At 33.2% G+C, this 19,436-nt stretch overlaps 1 protein-coding gene across 1 annotated transcript in view; it reads left to right on the top strand.

Moving 5' to 3' along the window:
- LOC107699668 (protein FAM102A-like) overlaps positions 1-19,436 on the top strand; it is a 25,417-nt gene that overhangs the window by 1,643 nt on the left and 4,338 nt on the right. The window contains exons 2-7 of the mRNA XM_016501000.1: positions 13,073-13,193; positions 13,381-13,410; positions 15,483-15,599; positions 17,232-17,278; positions 17,404-17,534; positions 18,167-18,268. Coding sequence (XP_016356486.1) covers positions 13,073-13,193; positions 13,381-13,410; positions 15,483-15,599; positions 17,232-17,278; positions 17,404-17,534; positions 18,167-18,268 — 548 coding nt within the window. The remainder of the gene's footprint in view (positions 1-13,072; positions 13,194-13,380; positions 13,411-15,482; positions 15,600-17,231; positions 17,279-17,403; positions 17,535-18,166; positions 18,269-19,436) is intronic.

Below are 19,436 nucleotides of genomic sequence, written 5' to 3'. Positions count from 1 at the left end.
TCAAGTAACTAGTAAAGTAACGCATTACTTTTTAATTTACAAGAAAATATCTGAGTTACTTTTTCAAATAAGAAACGCAAGTTACTTTTTTCCCCCAGTTTATTGACTGAAAGCTCTCCTGTCCCCATGTAGAGAGAAATCAGAAGATGTTACTCTAGTTCTACAATAAATGTGAACATGCATTAATTCATCTCACTCACTCACAATAAAAAAAATCTGATTTAGTTTTCCTCAAAATTAATAAAAACAGTTAAAAGCAACTCAGAATATGACTCAAAGCTGCAATAATTAAGTATGTTAAATAATACAAATATCCTTTATGTATTTAATCCCGTTTTATTAACCAATTTACTGCTGACCTTCGGTGATCCAATTCAACAGTACTAATAAGCACAAATTACACAAGATAAACTAACATTTCTTCTTTTTTCATTGCTGAAGAGTGTTGAACTTTCTTCTTCTGCGTTCTACTGTACAGACGTGAATTTACATTTCCTTCAGCCTGAGGCTTTTGCTGTGAAAGGGCTTTTATATTTGCCAAAAATAGAACTTTTTATATTAAAAGCAAACGAGCAAGCCCAGCCCAGATTTAAAAAGTAACGCAAAAGTAACATAACACATTACTTTCAATAAAAAGTAACTAAGTGACGTAATTAGTTACTTTTTTAGGAAGTAACGCAATATTGTAATACATTACTTTTAAAAGTAACTTTCCCCAACACTGCATACAAGATATTTAAAAGAGTACAGTGGTTAAACCTGCGAAAAGTACCAGGGAGCTTTTTTCCTTTTAATGTAAATACCATGAATTTCTGTACTATAGATTGCAGTCTGATGCCTTATATTGCTGTACCATGGTACAACCTCGGTGCCTTTATAAAGGTACCATGGTAAAAAAAAAAATCAGGATAGTACTATGGTACTTGTCTTAAAATGATGATAGTACCGTGGTACTTGTTGCTGTGCAGCTTTAAAATGAAAAATTATTTGCTTTAAATTCAGCAGGACCTTTTTTGCAGTGTTATTGAGTGTATTTGAGATGTCAGTTCAATTTTGAATTACTCTTTATTTTTATATTTTCTTTTTTAATTTTAATTTTAGGTAAAGTTTTAGTATTTTTTTGTGTTTCTGTCTTTTTTTATTAGTTTTTTTTATATATATATATAAATATATGTTTTTGACCCAAAGTTGGGTTGAAACAACCCAACATTTTTTAGAGTGTATGGATATGATTTTTTTAAATTATTTTTTAAAGTCAATTTTAGTTTTAGCTATTTTTGTACACCCAGTTAAACTAGATGAAAATGAGAAATGTTGCTTTGACAACTAACTAAAATAAGTTTATTTTATTTCAAGTTTTTATTTATTTATATATTGTTAAATATATTAACCGTCCCCTCTTGTCATTGTCAAGAAGCATTTTTTTTTTTGGCTGTAGGATTTTTTGAGTATTTGGTTCTAGGAGATTAAAAACATTCTTTGTTACATTTTAGGTTCTTCTGACCATTGATTTAGTTCTAAAGTAACAATAATAATCAAGTAATAATTTCTGCAGTTTGAGACGGTTGCATGAGGATGTTGATTGTGACATGTGATCAGAGGGAAGTGAAGACAGACTCACATGTACATCATCATTTCCAGATGCAATGTCTGTTGAATTGTTGTACTTTTTTTGTAGTCTGCTGATACTACTGTCTGTATTTTCCTCTTCATCCTGTTATAATGTCATTATGAGCTCCATAATGGATTTGTCTGTGTAATCTAGGTATTGCATTTTATCATTGTCCTTCGTTTTACTCGTGACTCAAACCCTGTAGTCGTTCAAACATCGTCTCTCACATTACAGAAACACTGAGTTCAGGTGTCCTATAAATGCACTAGTAAAGTCAGTCTTAAACTATGCGTTGTAAAATCGTTTTTTGAGAGTGATTTACAGCTCGGCTGTTGTTTTTCAGGCTGTCTTTTCTCCTCTTTGCTCATCGCACTCATAGAAAAACAGGAAAGACTCACTGTCCTCCACATCAGTTTTTTCACACAGCAGTTTTTTCCCATCTGTGCATCCCAATGTTTCACTGCAGGAGTTTTGTGTTGCAAGTTGTGTTGTTCTTTGCAGTAACGTGATAAATTAATCACTTTAAAAAAATAGTTCACCCCCCAAAAAAATTGCTGAACATGTGCTCACCCTCAGGCCATCCGAGAAGTAGATGAGTTTGTTTCTTCATCAGGTTTGGAGAAATGTAGCATTGCATCAGTGTCTCAGCAATGGATCCTCTGCAGTGAATGGGTGCCGTCAGAATGAGAGTCCAAACAGCTGATAAAAACATCACAATAATCCACACCACTCCAGTCCATCAGTTAATGTCTTGAGAAGACAAAAGCTGTGTGTTTGTAACAAACAAATCCACCATTAAGACGTTTTTAACTTCAAACCATTTCTTCTAGCTTAAATAAGAGTCCTCTATTCATAATATTGCTTTCTCCAGCGAAGAAGTTGTCTCGATACATCAATGTAAAGCTTATTTATTCAGCTTTCAGATGATGTATAAATCTCAATTAAAAAAAAATTGACCTTGGTCCATGGTCACATATGTGTGTGAATTTTGATGCAAGAGACAACAGGAGATGGACTTTTTCACTGGAGGAAGCGTTATTATGGATTATGGACTCGTATTATGGCCAGAAGCAACAGTTTAAAGTTTAAACGCCATTCCATTGCTGAGACACTGATGCAATGCTACATTTCTCCAAATCTCATCTGAATGACCTGAATGAATGAATCTTGAATGACCTGAGGGGGAGTACATTTTCAGAAAATGTTCATTTTTGGGTGAACTATTCCTTTAAGACTAGGAACATGCTTTAAAGTAGTTTTGATTAGATGTTGACAGATCTGTTTCTAGTTGTTCAGTTTATGAGAGAACCAGTGCCAGACCACAAGCCCTATATATATAAAGAATAAAATAAAGCATCAACAACCAAAAATGGTTGGTTGCATAATTAAAAATGTATTTAAAGAAATAGTAAATTCAACACAAACACAAAAACGACCACTCTTGTGTTTTCGAAAAGAATGAAAAAAAAGCATCCAAGCAACATGCACCAATATAACAATTAATTGTCATAAACAGCATTCTTTAGCTCCATATATTGCTACTAAAACATTTTAATGCATGAAAAAATGCCATGCAGGCACTTCTGCAAACATTCTGGAGTCGAATCGATTTATTGAAACTGCACTGATTTGCAGAAATGAATTTTTGCTGCTAAAGTTTAAATGAGAGAAGTGACTTCTTTGTGTTAGACCTATTCTTGAACAGCTATAAATTTGATCAAAATACCTTCCAGACACATAAATGCAGATTGTTATTTATAGAAATGTATTTTCCATGAATAGTAGTTTCTCATAGGAATGTTGGGTGGGCTGAATCTTCGTTAACCAGCCTCATAATTAGGAGGGTTTGGCCTGCAGTTAAATTAAAAGCATCTCGTTCCTCATACGCCTGCATGAGCGCTTGGACAGTATGGATTTAGAAGGGTACTAATTATGTGCATTGACTACAATACTAGAACAGCTGATATTTATAGCAGATTCTTCTCAGTTGTGTAACCAAAAGCCTCTCAGTTTGTATTTACTGTCATTCATAATCATCAGGTTTTGTGCTCTAAAGTGTCCACATTAGAGAACATGGCTGAACATATTGTTTGTATGCTTTTTTGTTATTTCCAAAAAGAACATAAAAAGTAACATAAGGGGCCGTTCACACAGAACGCGTCATTGTGTCTGAAAACCCGAGACGCGCTTTTGAGACTTGCCTCCTCTGCTATGTTGCTGTCAAATAAAACAGTTGCCATGCAAACTTGCTACTGTAAACAAAAGCTTGCAACGCTTGCCCCGCCTCCGGGGTCTTCTGCTGTCTCCCCCCCTTCAAACACACACACACACACACACACACACACACACACACAAACCGCTTTTGTTTCAGTGAGTCCTGGGTTGGTTGGCAGGAGGAAGTCAAATGGCAGCGCATGGAGACAGTAGACAGACAGAGACGTCAGTGAACGTGAGTGAGAGGAAGGTCACAGATCAGACTGTAGTTTGTCTCGCTGTTGGGTTCAGCATCCTGCTGTTTGCATGTCTAGTTTTTGAGGATTGTAGCATATTGTTGAAATGTGTCAGAAATGGAAAGTTGCTTGATGTTTTGCAGGAAGTTCAGTGCTAAATGTGGTGTTTGATTTCAGACGGTTTCAGACAGATGACAGGAACAGTAGGAATGAGGCCATCACCTGTTTTCTGCATCACGGCAATAAATGAGATGTTTGACCCAATTTTATTCCTGGGTGATATAGCTAGTATATTTATTCATTATTCATATGATTAATTCAGAACTCAATGATTTACTCCAGAATGTTTGCAGAAGTGCCTACATAGCATTTTTCATGTATTAAAATGTTTTAGTAGCAATATATGGATGTAAAGAATGCTGTTTATGGCTATGAATTGCTATATTGGTGCAAATGAATGAAAATTATTAACTATAATTTTTCTTTATGTCTGTTTAGTAAACAAAAGCTTGCAACGCTTGCCCCGCCTCCGGGGTCTTCTGATTGGCCCGTTGTTTTGGAACTAACAGTGATGAGCGGCGCTGCATGTAAAAGTTGAAATTCTTGTAAAGGGCCGTTCACACAGAACGCGTTTTTTTCATTCCAATGCGCTACTTTTCCATTGTTTTTCTATGTAAATGCACTAGATAGACGTGTACGACCGTTGTGCAGCATCTCGCATGAGCGCCATGTTTTTAGGACACCTTTACTCTATTTGCAGGCTTATTTGTTATCCATGTTTAATTTATTCCAGAACTGAAAGTTTTGATCATGGTGGAAAACTGTTTTTATTTATAGTGCAACTTTAGTTTTAGGGCTTTTAGATGATGAAGGGAACGTTTCAGAGTTGTATGGATGTCTTTTCTAAAATGCAGCATAACAATCTGTAGGTCTGCTGGGCCGCCGCTCTTAAAAGCTTAACCATGAAAAGCACAAACCACTGGGCGTGTGGTTCGGCCCCAGCAGCCTTTTGCCACGTGTGCAGTTTTCCTCTAATTTGTGAAACCTGCGTGTTTTACCCAGCATGCATGTCTGTAGCTCCTGCTGTAGTTGAGTTTGATCACAGGTTCTGTTAGAGGTATTCATGATTACAGCACTTCAAAGATGAACCATTCTGACACGTCAAGATGAATAATGCAGATATTTCCTTTCAAGTTCAATTAGACATGCTGCAATGTTTTAGTTCCTGGCAGTCAAAAGTTTGGAATAATTAAGATTTTTTAAATGTTTTTGAAAGAATTCTCTTCTGCTCACCAAGGCTGCATTTATTTAATCAAAAATAATACAGTAAAATCAGTAATATTATTAAATGTTATTACAATTCAAAAAGATCTGTTATGTGAATATCTGTTAAACTGTAATTGATTTCTGTGATGCGCAGCTGAATTTTCAGCATCATTACTCCAGTCTTCAGTGTCACATGATCTTCAGAAATCATTCTAATATGCTGATTTGCTGCTCAAGAAACATTTCTGATTATTATCAATGTTGAAAACAGTTGTGCTGCACAATATTTTTGTGGAATTTAAATTAGTTCAAAATCAAAAATCTCGTTCAGACAATGCATTTTTGTCAAGGCAACTGAAGATGTCTTGTTCAAATGTTTAATTAATTCCAACACATGCAATGTTCTTTTTGTCATCATTTAATTTAATGAATGAGTTTAAATGACTCTTACTGAAATGATTCACCCCAGATCCTGGCGATTAAAAAAAAAAAAACCCTTAACAGATCAGCAACTTTCCTCAATATTGAATTCTTTGCAGTTTGCAGATGCAGTTACCTTTTCTATATTTATTCTGTGGCAGAAAAAAAAAAAAAAAAACAAAGTTGCAAGATGTTAAAAGTCAAAATTGCAAGATGTAAACTCAGAACTCAGAGAAAAAACGTAAAAATTGAGATGTAAACACAAAATCTAGGAAAAAAGTCAAAATTGAGAGATGAACAGTAAAAAAAAACAGTAAAAATTGTGAGATGTAAATTTAGAATTCTGAGAAAAGAAAAGTCTGAATTGTGATTTAAACAAAGATTCCATAAATTGTTTAGTATCTGTGACTCCTAAAGCTCATTATGACTCACTTCTAGAAGAGATCCTTGTTTTTCGCTGACCGTCAGATATGAACAGATGTGCCGACTGTCTAATTTGCAGTGTGTTTGTCTCTGCTGATTTGTGGATCTGTGTAAGCAGATTTTCTGGAAACTGTTGACCGTGAGCATCTGTCTCTTCCTGACCGAGACAATACTGGACGATACGATATACGAGACGCATCCAGTGTACACATATCGACATGTTTCCATGTCCTGCTTTGGGAACGCCCTTCTCTGTCCTCATTACAGCGTCCACACAGAGCGGACATTGTCAGGACTTCAGTCCGTCTCATCTGATTACTTCTGCAGTAATTACCAGCAACATCAGAGAAGTGCCAAACATCACCAAACAGCGGGATAAGACGCTCCGGATAGCGTTCAGTCCCTTCTGGGTGAGTGAAATCCCTTGTTGCAATTAAAGTTGAACACAAGATCTGCTTTGCGTTTTGCACGAATCATTGATGTTTCAAAGGCCATAAACCCACCAAACGAGCACGACACGGACTTATCATGACTCAAAGCAGATATTCTGCTTGCTCTCGTAATGAGAGACGTGTCTTTAATGCTGAAAGCAGCTGGGCGGTTCAAAGGGTCAGTCGCTGGCCTTTACGGCTCTGAACTGTAAGAGTCTTTATGAGGCTTGCGTTATGTAATCGGCGCATTTGGATTTATCGTCCGCATTCCGGAAGTCTTACTCCTCGATGTCCAATAGATAAATCCAGAACAAGGGCTGACATACAGCCTCGGACTTTCTGTCCAGATTTGCGGTTATGCAACTGGATTTGAAAATCATGCAAAGTCAGCCGGCTGATTGCAGTTGTGCTGTGACCTTTTGACCTCCGCTTCATAAAAGTCACTTGTGGTCTTCATTGATTGACACAGAGTTCAGAACGGTCAATTAGTCACGTGTGCGGCTGATTGATTTAACTCAATGCATTGATTTAATTTAGAGGGAATCTTTAAGTATGTGTAGTTTCAACCTCTGTGCATGGATAGTTTGATGCATATTGTATGCAAAAACAGGAAAAGTTTTAATCTGACACTGACTTTATATATTTACTCACAGTCGTTGTGTGCAGGTTTATTGTCAGTCTGCTGAAAAACTCATGTTCACCTGCAATTAATTTGACAGGTTCATGAATCTTTAAAAGATATTCAAGTTTTGTTTGAACCCCTTAGTAGCAATAATCAAGACCTGCTCTTGCAGAACTGTTTATTCTGTTCGGCTTTTTAGATTTATATTTACCTGCAACTTATAATGATAAAAAAAATGTAAAGAAATAGATAAACATATGAATATACAATAATAATAATAATAATAAAAAATGAAATTATATTATATATTAATAATATTGGGAATAATAATAAAGTAATAGATAAATAAAAAAATGTAATAATAGCAAAAATAAGTAAATTATACACATATAATAAAAATATATTAATATTATTACGAGTAATACTAAAGAAATAGATAAATAAACATATGAATATACAATAATAATAATAATAATAATAATAATAATAAAAAATGAAATTATATTATGTATTAATATTATTGGTATAGATAAATAAATAATTACATAATAGCAAAAATAAGTAAATTATACACATATAATACAAAATATTAATATTATTATGAGTAATACTAAATAAATGGATAAATAAAAATAAGAATACAAAATATTACAAAAATAACTCGATTAATAATTTACTAATAGACATTTAACAAATATTTGAACAGAGAAATAAAAAAATGATATTCATAAAATGTTAATATTATTATGAATAATAATATTAAGTAGATAAAATAAAACAATAGTAAATATAAATATAAATATAAAATAATAACAAAAATTAACTAAATGTGACCCTGGACCACAAAACCAGTCATAAGTGTCAATTTTTCAAAATGGAGATTTATACATCATCTGAAAGCTGAATAAATATTTTTTATTCCATTGATGTAAGGTTTGTTAGGATAGGACAATATTTGGATACAACTATTTGAAAATCTGGAATCTGAGGGTGCAAAAAAATCTAAATATTGAGAAAATCTCCTTTAAAGTTGTCCAAAATGAAGTTCTTAGCAATGCATATTACTAATCAAAAATGAAGTTTTAATATAGTTACGGTAGGAAATTTACAAAATATCTTCATGGAACATGATCTTTACTGAATATCCTAATGATTTTTGGCATAAAATTTTGACCCATAAAATGTATTTTTGGCTATTGCTACAAATATAACCATGCTACTTATGACTGGTTTTGTGGTCCAGGGTCACAAATTATATACATATAATAAAAATATATGACTATTATTATAAATAATAATATGAATAATTCTAAAACAAATTAATAAATAGGCAAATCAGCAAGGTCACTTCAATGCTAGACAATGGACATCATGAATGCATGAATTAATAAATAATGATGCTTCTTACTTTTAATGATAGTTTTTGTCTATCAGCATCAGTGCTGGTTGAATCTCATCTGTTTATAGTGTGGAGTTGAGCACAAAAGCTCTCTCAGCATGTGTCAGTGTTTGAGCACTGCATATGGGCCTGTGTTTGATGTGAACCAGGGGCCTTATTAAACCAACTTCCTCTCCAGAATCTGATTTGGCCCCTGTGCTGCTGCGGGGCCTGGGCCCGGTGACTCCGGTGCTCCGGTCGGATGTCTGCACACAGCTGGTCCTCCTCATCCCATCTGGAGGAGAGCGGGTTCAGGCTGAGAGAACGAGCACTTCATTTATTGGATGCTCCGGCTATCACTTCCTGTTTTGATCAGTCAGCTTGAGGGAGAGGGTTGTGATGCATATTAAATACATTTCTTATTAGATCATTGTCATGGAAGTGAGTCTTCACTAAGAGTCAGATGCTCTGTGTTGTGATTTCAATCTTTAGTTTTTTTTTGTAGTTACTGCTGGATGCTTTATTTTTGTGCATTTGATAGATAAAGTTTGATTTTGAATGCATTGCAATTTAACCCTAAGTCAGGGTTATTAGCGTTAATATATATATATATATATATATATATCTCAATCGTTAACTAAAACCAGAGTTATTATAGTTAACTAAAACTAAAACCATAAAAAAACATTTTTGTTACTTTAAATAAAATAAAATTGAAGGGTTGCAACGGAAATAAATTGATGTATTAAAATAACTAAAACTACAACTGAAATAAAAATTAATAAAAACCAATAAAAAAAGTTGAATATATTAAAAAACTAATAAAAATAACACTGTAGTAATATTAACACTAAAACCATTAAAAAATGTCTTAACATTATATAAAAAAACGTTACTTGAAATAAACTAAACATTAACTAATATAAAATAAAATATAAAAAACTAAAACTTTTTTTTTATTTCAGCTAGTTGCCAAGGAAACTTTTCTTATTTTTAGTTTAGTTTAACTAGAAGTATTATAATTACCAAAACTAAATAAACTAAAATAATAATAAAATAATAACAATTATGAATTATATATAGAAATATACGTAAAAAAATATAATTAGAAATGATAAAAAACACGAAATAAACTAAAACTAATAAATACAAATGATAAATTATATATAAATTATGTATAAACATACACCGAAAGATATAATTACAAATTATAATTTAAAAACTAATTTAATAAATAAAATGTATAAAAATATATATATATATATTTAAAATGTAATTAATACAAATATAATAAAAAACTAACTAAATCAAAATTGCATATTCAAAATAAATGAAAAATATATTTACTAATTAGTCTTCAGTGTCACATGATCTTCAGAAATCATTCTAATATGCTGATTTGCTGCTCGAGAAACATTACTGATTATTATAATATCAATGTTCAGTCAAAAATCTATCAAAATGTTCTATCAAAAACAGTTGTGCTGCTTCATATTTTTATGGAAACTGATACATTTTATTTTTCAGGATTCTCAGATGAATAGAAAGCTCAAAAGAACAGCATTTATTTGAAATAGAAATCTTTTGTAACATTATAAATGCCTTTACTGTCATTTAATGCATCCTTGCTGATTAAAAGTGTACATTAAAAAAAAAAAAAAAAAAAATATATATATATATATATATAGTATTTCATTAAATTTTATATATAAATTTGTATTGTTTTAACAGTTTTTCTCCCTTAAAGTTCTTGTTATACATTAAGAGTGTCTGACCTCATAAAACCCATTTAACAGGCGTTATTGAAGCTTTAATCCATCTGTGGAATCAGAAGCTACACATGCACTTGACAAATATGACTAGTTATGTTTTTAATTTCTAGTTAAGTTGTTTCTGTTCAACCCCTAAAACACATTTTAAGTGTGTTTTTAAGTATGCTTGAGTTATTAAATGCCACAGTCTCTCTGAGGCCCCAAACAGAGTACAGGGTTTTGGTTTGGGTCAGTCTCTAGTTAATTAGCTTTATATAAAACAAGTGTGTGGTGGTGTGTGTCCTCATGTAGATGAATGTGTGTGTGAGTGTAAGAAAACATGTATGAAGTTTGTTTTAGTCCGAGAAGATGAAACTGAGTCACACTAATGCCACTCCTCAGTGCGGTATGAAGTGTGTGTGTGTGTGTGTGTGTGTGTGTGTGTGTGTGTGAAGAAGGATTAGGAACAGATGCCGTGGCTGGCGATAAGCCACATTACAGCATTCTGAATGTTTTGTAGAAGGAGATGCTCTGATCTCTCGTGTGTGTTTATATCCACCAACTCCATGATGACATACCGTTTTAATAGCATTCAACAGGTTCATTTTATCCAGTTGCTAGCAAATCCACTCAAACCCGGATTCCCAGAAACCTATGAGGTTTCTAAGAAGTTCTGTGTGGTTTTAGCACGTTGCTATGCGGTTGCTAGGGCATTCTGGGTGGTTGCTAGGCGATTGCTTACTGTTTTCATTAATGCAACATTTGCCATTGTAATTTAAAGTCAACTAATACCTCAGTGGTTTCTTATGAAAAACTGAAAGTTGCTGGGATGGCTTTCCTCAGTCGTATTATTAGATGTATATTTGCATAGCAGATGGTCAGAAGCTCACGAATATTCAGTACTGCTTGTTCATGCTTCTCTTTACATTCTCAAAGACAATCATGAGTTTGTGTGAATGTGTTTGCGTATATATTTGACTTGACGCTTGTGTATTTATATAGTAAATAAGTGCTGTGTTTGTGAACCTAATTCCCATCCCGTATGTTTGCAGTCTTCAGCGGGTAAGAACTAGTGATGCACCAAAATATATTACATATTCATTATATTTTACTTCACCTGTCAGTGATGTCTTCATGAACTAATGTATGTTTGAATAAATCTGTCATGAAAACAAGTTTTTATTACAGCCATGGTTTAATACGTTGGATTTCAACAGCGAATTGGAGTAGAAACATGGTTATATCATTAAGTTGATATAAAACTATCTTATTTGCAATTTAAATGTCTGTGTGTTTGTTATTAAATCAATTCGATTGATTAATTGATTGTAGATTTTATAACGAAATACAAGCAATAAATGTCGTTTTGATGTTTTTTTGCGACTTGACAGATCGGTACAAGTCAACCGACCATCTGTTCCTCTTTACTACTAGTTATAACACGAAATAAACACGAATGAACATCAGAAGGTATGTTGAAAGATGAAATGTATTGTCTCATATAATCAAGCATTCAGTGTTTTAATGGTGGAAATGCGCCAATAACGCAGCTTGCAAACAATAAGTTACGTTACATTTACCTCAGGAAAGCCGTTCAACGTGCATAAACTTGTTAGTTTGCTAGAAAAAAAATGATATAGATGAATATATGCACTATATTACATATTCATTATATTTTACTTCACCTGTTAGCGATGTCTTCAGCAGCTCGTGTATGTTTGAATCTGTCATGAATTCTAGTTTTTATTAGTCACCATTTAAATGTTTATATTGCAACTGCGAATTGAAATAGAAAATGGTTATATCATTAAGACGTGGATATGAAAACTGCCTTGAGTGCAATTGAAATGTCTGAGTGTTGATTATGAAATCAATTTTATTTTAAGATTTTAGTTGTTTTTACATTTTCTGCTAAATGAAAACTTTAATTTTCAGTGTTTCTGTAAAAACTCATTTTAGTGCCTGACTAGTCATTGACTAATCATTGAGCACATGTACTCTATTAACGAAACGTTATATTGAAACAAACTCCCTTCGGTTTAGTTGAGGACAGTTCCTAGTAGGGCTGCACGATTATGACAAAAATCATAATTGTCGATTATTCCGTTGAAATTGTAATTGCGATTTATTAATTACGATTATCACAATTTACATTGAATGATGTTTATACCATTGTTTGATGCAACTGCATGCCGTGTTTTTATATGAAAATACACAAGCTGAAAACACTCTAACTGAAAAACTTTTAGTGCTTTTCTATAGTATTAAGCCTCAAATGTCAACTATACATCGGATTGGTTTCTTCTTTAAATTATAAAAAAGTAAAAATATGAATGGTATTATAATGTTACACTAAAACTAAAATTAAAATAATGGGAAAAACCCTTAAGATAACATGTAAACGCATCTTAAGCACGCAGAATAACATAAGTGGACTTTGAACGATTAATTGCCGCTTTGAACGATTACGTAATTGTGGCATCCATAATTGTAATCGCGATTAGAAATTTGATTAATTGTGCAGCCCTAGTTCCTAGCCTTTGAAGGTCTGGATCTTCTCCAATCGCAAACTGCCTCGAACAGCCATTACAAACAGACCCACAGCTTGAAACATTAGCAGAGAGTCGATATCACAACCAACATCAACATATCATCAGCGTTCAGACTCGAGGCATGTGTCTGAAATAACAGTCCTGGATCTTTGTTCTGTCGCCCACAGAGAAGAGGTCCACCAGAACGCCGTTCGCTGGAGGAAGAGGTTCTCCTTTGTTTGCAAAATGAGCGCCAACCCCAACACCGGCGTTCTGGACCCCAGCGTGTGTCGCGTCTCTGTCAGGAAGGTAAGATGAATTCTTCATGCTTTGGGCTCACTGAAGCGAGGTCAGGGTCTGAGTTGAACTTGGAACTCAAATTAAAGGCGAAGTTTTTCGTCAGCTGGAAGCGTTGCTCATGAAGGTGTGTTGGGATAAACATTGATGCCGTTCTGTCCCGTCAATGAACTTCACACTCTTCCTGTTTTCATTACAGGAACTCAAAGGAGGAAAAGCTTATTCAAAGGTGAGTGAAAGCGTCCACATTTTTTCCTTTAAGTACATTTATATATAGAACATTTATATATATATATGAGATGCAATTTAACATTCGTTCAGAGGCTTACTAAAACTATTTATCTCTTTAAATCTCTTTAAAATGAAAAAGTTTTAACCCCCAAAAGTTTGGGGTCAGTAATTATTTCATTTATTTTAAAGAAAGAAATTAATACTTTTATTCAGCAAGGATCAATTAAATTGATCAAAAGTGATAGTAAAGACATTTATAATGTTACAAAATATTTCTATTTCAAATAGAAATTTTCGAACATTCTGTTTATCAAAGAATCCTGAAAAATAAAATATTCTGCAGTTATTAACTGTTTTCAACATTGATAATAATCAGAAGCAAATCAGCGTATGAGAATGATTTCTGAAGGATCACGTGAGACTGAAGACTGGAGTAATGATGCTGAAAATTCAGCTTTGATCACAGAAATAAATTATATTTTAACATATATTCACATAGAAAACGGTTATTTTAAATTGTAATAATATTTCACAATATTACTGTTTTTACTGTATTTTTTATCAAATAAATGCAGCCTCGATGAGCAGAAGAGACTTTCAGAAACATTTAAAAATATTACAGACCCCAAACTTTTAAATGCTAGAGTATTGTATGAGTCAGTCATCATCATCATAATCCGCGTAAAATATCTACAGTGTGTAATATAGGGACGATTATTATCTCAATGTCATGATATGCCTTTAATATGCTTTAAATATGCACAGGATTGGTCTCTCTTGCATCTTGTTTTTCCATCACAATATGTCAGAAGTAGCTTTGTCAATTCAAAATCAAACAGTGAAATAGCAAATGTAATTTATAAAAGGCTTAAAACTGCCTCTCTGATATTTTCATTAGTCATTGGATTACTAATTTGAAATACTTTTGATTGCACCATAAAGCATTGCTTTTGCAAACTCTTGGTTTTCTCTCGACGTCCCTGCGACACATTAAAATCGTATAAACCTCCTAAAATAAATCTCATAAACTCTAGTCGATAGGTGATCTCAATGCATCACGTGAAAGGCCTTCACAAGGTATAGTTGGAGTCATGCATCACATTAACACTCTACAGGCAACAAAACATTACACTTTACAGCATTATCGTGTACAGGAGGCACTAACTCACCTTGCCTTGATGTTGTAAACTCATTAGTCTGGCTTGTCATAAGATTTAATCGCTCATTATGATGCCATGGTCATTTGACCGCAGGTTTCAGGCATGTGACGCTTATCTTACATAAGCATTGCTTATTACCGCTCACATAAAAGACCATTCAAACTCGCGGTGACCCGGCGTTACCCAGAAGTGCCCTAGATAGCGCACAGAGGTGGGAATGCTTCATTCTTTGGCAGTTAATCAACTTTTCCTTGTATTTTCTCCTGCAGCAGGGCTAAGTTTGGATTTCCCCCGATCTAAAAATACTCATGCTCCGCAGGAGAAGGTCTCTTTAAATAAATGCATCTGGTAGCGGTAGGTGTTCAGGGAAATGAACCCTCGTGGAGCCACTGAGACGTGACAAGAAGTCAACAGGATGTTTAACTAGCAGCCGTCTACTAAACATTTACCGGACTCTCAGACGTGGAACAGGATTGACGCTTCGCTGGTGTCAATATAGCAAATAATGAATGAAAGAGGCTTATCAAAGCAAACTCACCAATTACTTCCAGAAATATAAGGAAGTGGATTATTCTGGGAAACATATGATTCATTGTGTCATGACTGTGATATTCCTGTATGGACGGATCCGGTATTCCACTGTAGCACGGTTCAAACTTAGAATCGAATTAGTTTTGAAAGGCAAAGATTCAACAAACTGTTGGCTGAGAAAGAGCAGGAGGGAACGAGTCTGATGTGCAGCATATGCTCTATACGCTGCCAAACTATAATCAGCACATATTTCACATTTGGCATGGCATGATGGGAATCCTGTGCTTATAAACAAAAGCAAATGTCATCCGTGTGTGTGTGTGTGTGTGTGTGTGTGTGTGTGTGTGTGTGTGTGTGTGTGTGTGTGTGATCCTCTCAGCTGGGCTTTGCTGATCTGAACATGGCGGAGTTTGCTGGCTCAGGCTCCACCGCGCGCTGCTGTCTGCTGGAGGGATACGACACCAAGAACACCCGGCAGGACAACTCCATCCTGAAGGTCAGAGGTCAAACGCCAGCTCACACACTGCATTACTATTTTTTTTGTTGTCGTTTTAAACTCATTTATCTCATATATGTGAGCCTGGAGCACAAAAGCAGTCTTAAGTCACTGGGGTATATTTGTAGCAATAGCCAAAAATACATTGTATGGGTCAAAATTATTGATTTTTCTGTTATGCCAAAAATTATTAGGATATTAAGTAAAGATCATGTTCCATGAAGATATTTTGTAAATTTCCTACCGTAAATATATCAAAACTTAATTTTTGATTAGTAATATGCATTGCTAAGAACTTCATTTGGACAACTTTAAAGATGATTTTCTCAATATTTTGATTTTTTTGCACCCTCAGATTCCAGATTTTCAAATAGTTGTATCTCGGCCAAATATTGTCCGATCCTAACAAACCATACATCAATGGTAAGCTTATTTATTCAGCTTTTTCAGATCTCAATTTTGAAAAATTGACCCTTATGACTGGTTTTGTGGTCCACGGTCACATATTAGAAACGGCATTTTCTAGCAAGTGACACAAAGACATAAAATTAAAAGTGCCAACAGGGCTGCAAATACAAGATTCAAGAAGTTCATTTTAAATAAATAAAAAAGAGAGAAAGAAAGAAAAGCCCCAGAAACTTTTTTTCAAATCAAGCCAGCCAGGTTAAAAAATACAAGGGACAGTAGACAGAAATGCAAGAAATTAATTAAAAAAAGAAATAAATGAAAATACATGAATAAAACAGAAACTTAACATAACAAAACAAGCTGAACGGGGTGCACATACGAGAGACAGTAGATAGAAATTCAAGAAATAAAATAAAATGAATACATACAAATACAAGGCACAGTAGACATAAATGAATGTAAAACAAACAAATAAATAAAATAAAAATAAACAGAAAAAAAAATGAAAATATATAAATAAACAGGAACTGAACATTTGTAAAAATCAAGCCAATGAGCAAAAACAAGGGACAGTCGACAGAAATTCAATAAATACATAAAATTAAAATAAATAAATGCATAAAAATACATGAAAATATACAAATAAAACAGAAACTTAACCTTTTTAAAACCAAGCCAACAGAGGTGCAAATTCAATGGAAAGAAGACAGAAAATCAAAAAATGTATTTAAAATTATAAATAAATCCATAAAATGAAAATAAACAAATACATAGAAATAAATGAAAATAAATAAATAAAAACAGGAACTTCACATTTTTTAAATCAAGCCAACAGGGATGGAAATACAAGGGACAGTACACAGAAATGCAAGACTTTAATTAATTAATTAAAAAAAATAAAACAGAAACTTAACATTTTTAAAATCAAGCCAACAGGGGCATAAATACAAGGGACAGTAGACAGAAATTCAAGAACATTTTTTTTATAAATAAAGGAAAGAAAACAGAAACTTAACATGTTTAATATGAACAAAGAGAAAACAATAACTCTCCAAATATGTGATTATGTGATTGTTTCATTTCTGCTCTCTCCTGCATGATTTGTTATTCGTGGTTATGTAATTTTCTTGAACCTGGGCTCCATCTTGCTTCAAAAACTTTAAATTGAAGTCTAAGGGAGTAAGTTATTGAAAGTCGAATATGTTCTTTCCTGTCATTTTGAAGGTGAACATCGGAATGACCCTCTTATCTGGAGATCCGTGCTTCAAAACGTGAGTGTGTGGCTTTTCACTGTCTGCTGTGCCTCCTTCAGGCTGATAAACGACAGTACAACAAACATAATGAGCAATGTTACTGATTTCATGAGCGTCAGAAAGTCTTTCTTGTGTATAATTAGTCCGCCAAGCTCCGCCAAATGTATATCTGTGGCCGGTCGAGATGCTTCCCTGCAGCTGGACTGTAAAGGAGAAGGAACCGCTGAAGTTTTGCTCCGACTGACTAAACAGAGACCTTCTATACTCGGCTCTGGTAAAGTCACATGTCATTAACGGTGTATTATATCACAGACATGAAAGAGAGACAGTGGTAGTATGATTAATAATGAAATCCTAATATGTGACCCTGGAGCACAAAACTAGTCTTAATTGTCAATTTTTCGAAATTGAGATTTATGCATCATCTGAAAGCTGAATAAATAAGCTTTCCATTGATGTATGGTTTGTCAGGACAATATTTGGCTGAGATACAACTATTTGAAAATCTGGAATCTGAGGGTGCAAAAAATCTAAATATTGAGAAAATCATCTTTAAAGTTGAAGTTCTTAGCTATGCATATTACTAATCAAAAATTAAGTTTTAATATATTTATGGTAGGAAATTTACAAAATAATGAAACATGATCTTTACTTAATATCCTAATGATTTTTTAGCATAAAAGAAAAATCAATAATTTTGACCCATACAATGTATTGTTGGCTATTGCTACAAATATACCCCAGCGACTTAACACTGCTTTTGTGCTCCAGGGTCACATATTTCAAAGCATATGTCCAGTAAACTTCATGTTTATGTTCTTTTGTTAGTGGTATCATTGTTGATTTTCAGTGCAGTATTTCTGTGGTCATTTTGAATGATTTATTCTGTCTCTTTTTGTTCTTTAGCTCTTCCTGAGGAGGTGGATCAGGGTCAAAGTCCTGATGAATCGTTTCACACGGGTCATTCACGCAGCTCAAGTTATGCCAGTCAGCAGAGCAAACTATCAGGTGTGTGTGTGTGTGTCCATAAGAAAGGAAACCCCAGTGAATTCTGCATGTTTTCTTGCATGTCGTCGCCAGTTGCTGATTCAGGAAGCGCGCTTACAGCTTCCTGTCTTTTTTCCCTGCTTTAGGTGGCGACATGCCGCTATTGTGTGGGAATGTTTGTTTAACATACTGCTACTGACACTTCAGGAGCGCTCGCCGCAAAAACACTTAAAAGACACTTAAAGATCTTTCACGTGACTCGCGGCAGTGTTTCCCACCCAGCACATTCTCATCAGCTACAGCCTGTTTGTGTGCTTTTGTCAAATTATTGCTGCGTGCATTGTCTGTCATTGCAAAGACAGGTCCAATTTTGCATCTGAATAAGTTATTTATGACATGGATTAGGTATGTTTTAAATATTAAATACAGTTGTTATTATTAAATAAATTAGGCTATTAAACTAAAATTCAAACTATTAAAAATATTTGTGTTAATTTAAATAAAATAAACTTTAACTGAAATAATACATAAAACATATTTAAAATGAAAATTATTTTATCTCATTAAGTTTAACTTGACATAAATAACAAAAACTAAAAATGAAATAAAAATGAATAAAAACTATATATATATATTAGTTTTTATTAATTTTTATTTATTAAAAATAAATTAAATCAAATGTAGTAATTTTATTGTGTTTTTGTCATATTAATTGTTTTTATATATATATATAAAAACAATTAATATGACAAAAACACAATAAAATTACTAAATTTAAATTACTAAAACTTTAACTTAAATTAAAATGTAAATATAAAAATACAATTATCTTAAAAATTATATAAAATAAAAATGGATCCAAAATACTGAAAACTATATTAGTATCTCAATTATACTAAAATAACATTGATTAAATCATCTTATAAATAAGTTTTAAATGTAACAAATACTAAAAAATATTAATTATTATTTTTTACACGTGATTTTGAGTGATGATGACAATGTCTTTATAAAGAAAAATTGTAAACTTTTATAAAGATATATAATTTCTTGTCATGCATAATAGTTTTTTGTTTTGTTTTATTGATTTTTAGTACTTATTGTTTACTTGTAGGGCTGGACAATAATTCAATATCAATATGTATCGCGATATAATTTTTTTCAATAACGGTGATATGATTTTTAAACA

Source organism: Sinocyclocheilus anshuiensis, unplaced genomic scaffold (genome assembly GCF_001515605.1).
Source record: "Sinocyclocheilus anshuiensis isolate Anshui unplaced genomic scaffold, SAMN03320099.WGS_v1.1 scaffold714, whole genome shotgun sequence".
NCBI classification, from domain to species: Eukaryota; Metazoa; Chordata; class Actinopteri; order Cypriniformes; family Cyprinidae; genus Sinocyclocheilus; species Sinocyclocheilus anshuiensis.
Note: the sequence above shows the minus strand (reverse complement) of the source record. Positions and strands in the feature narration are given on the sequence as shown.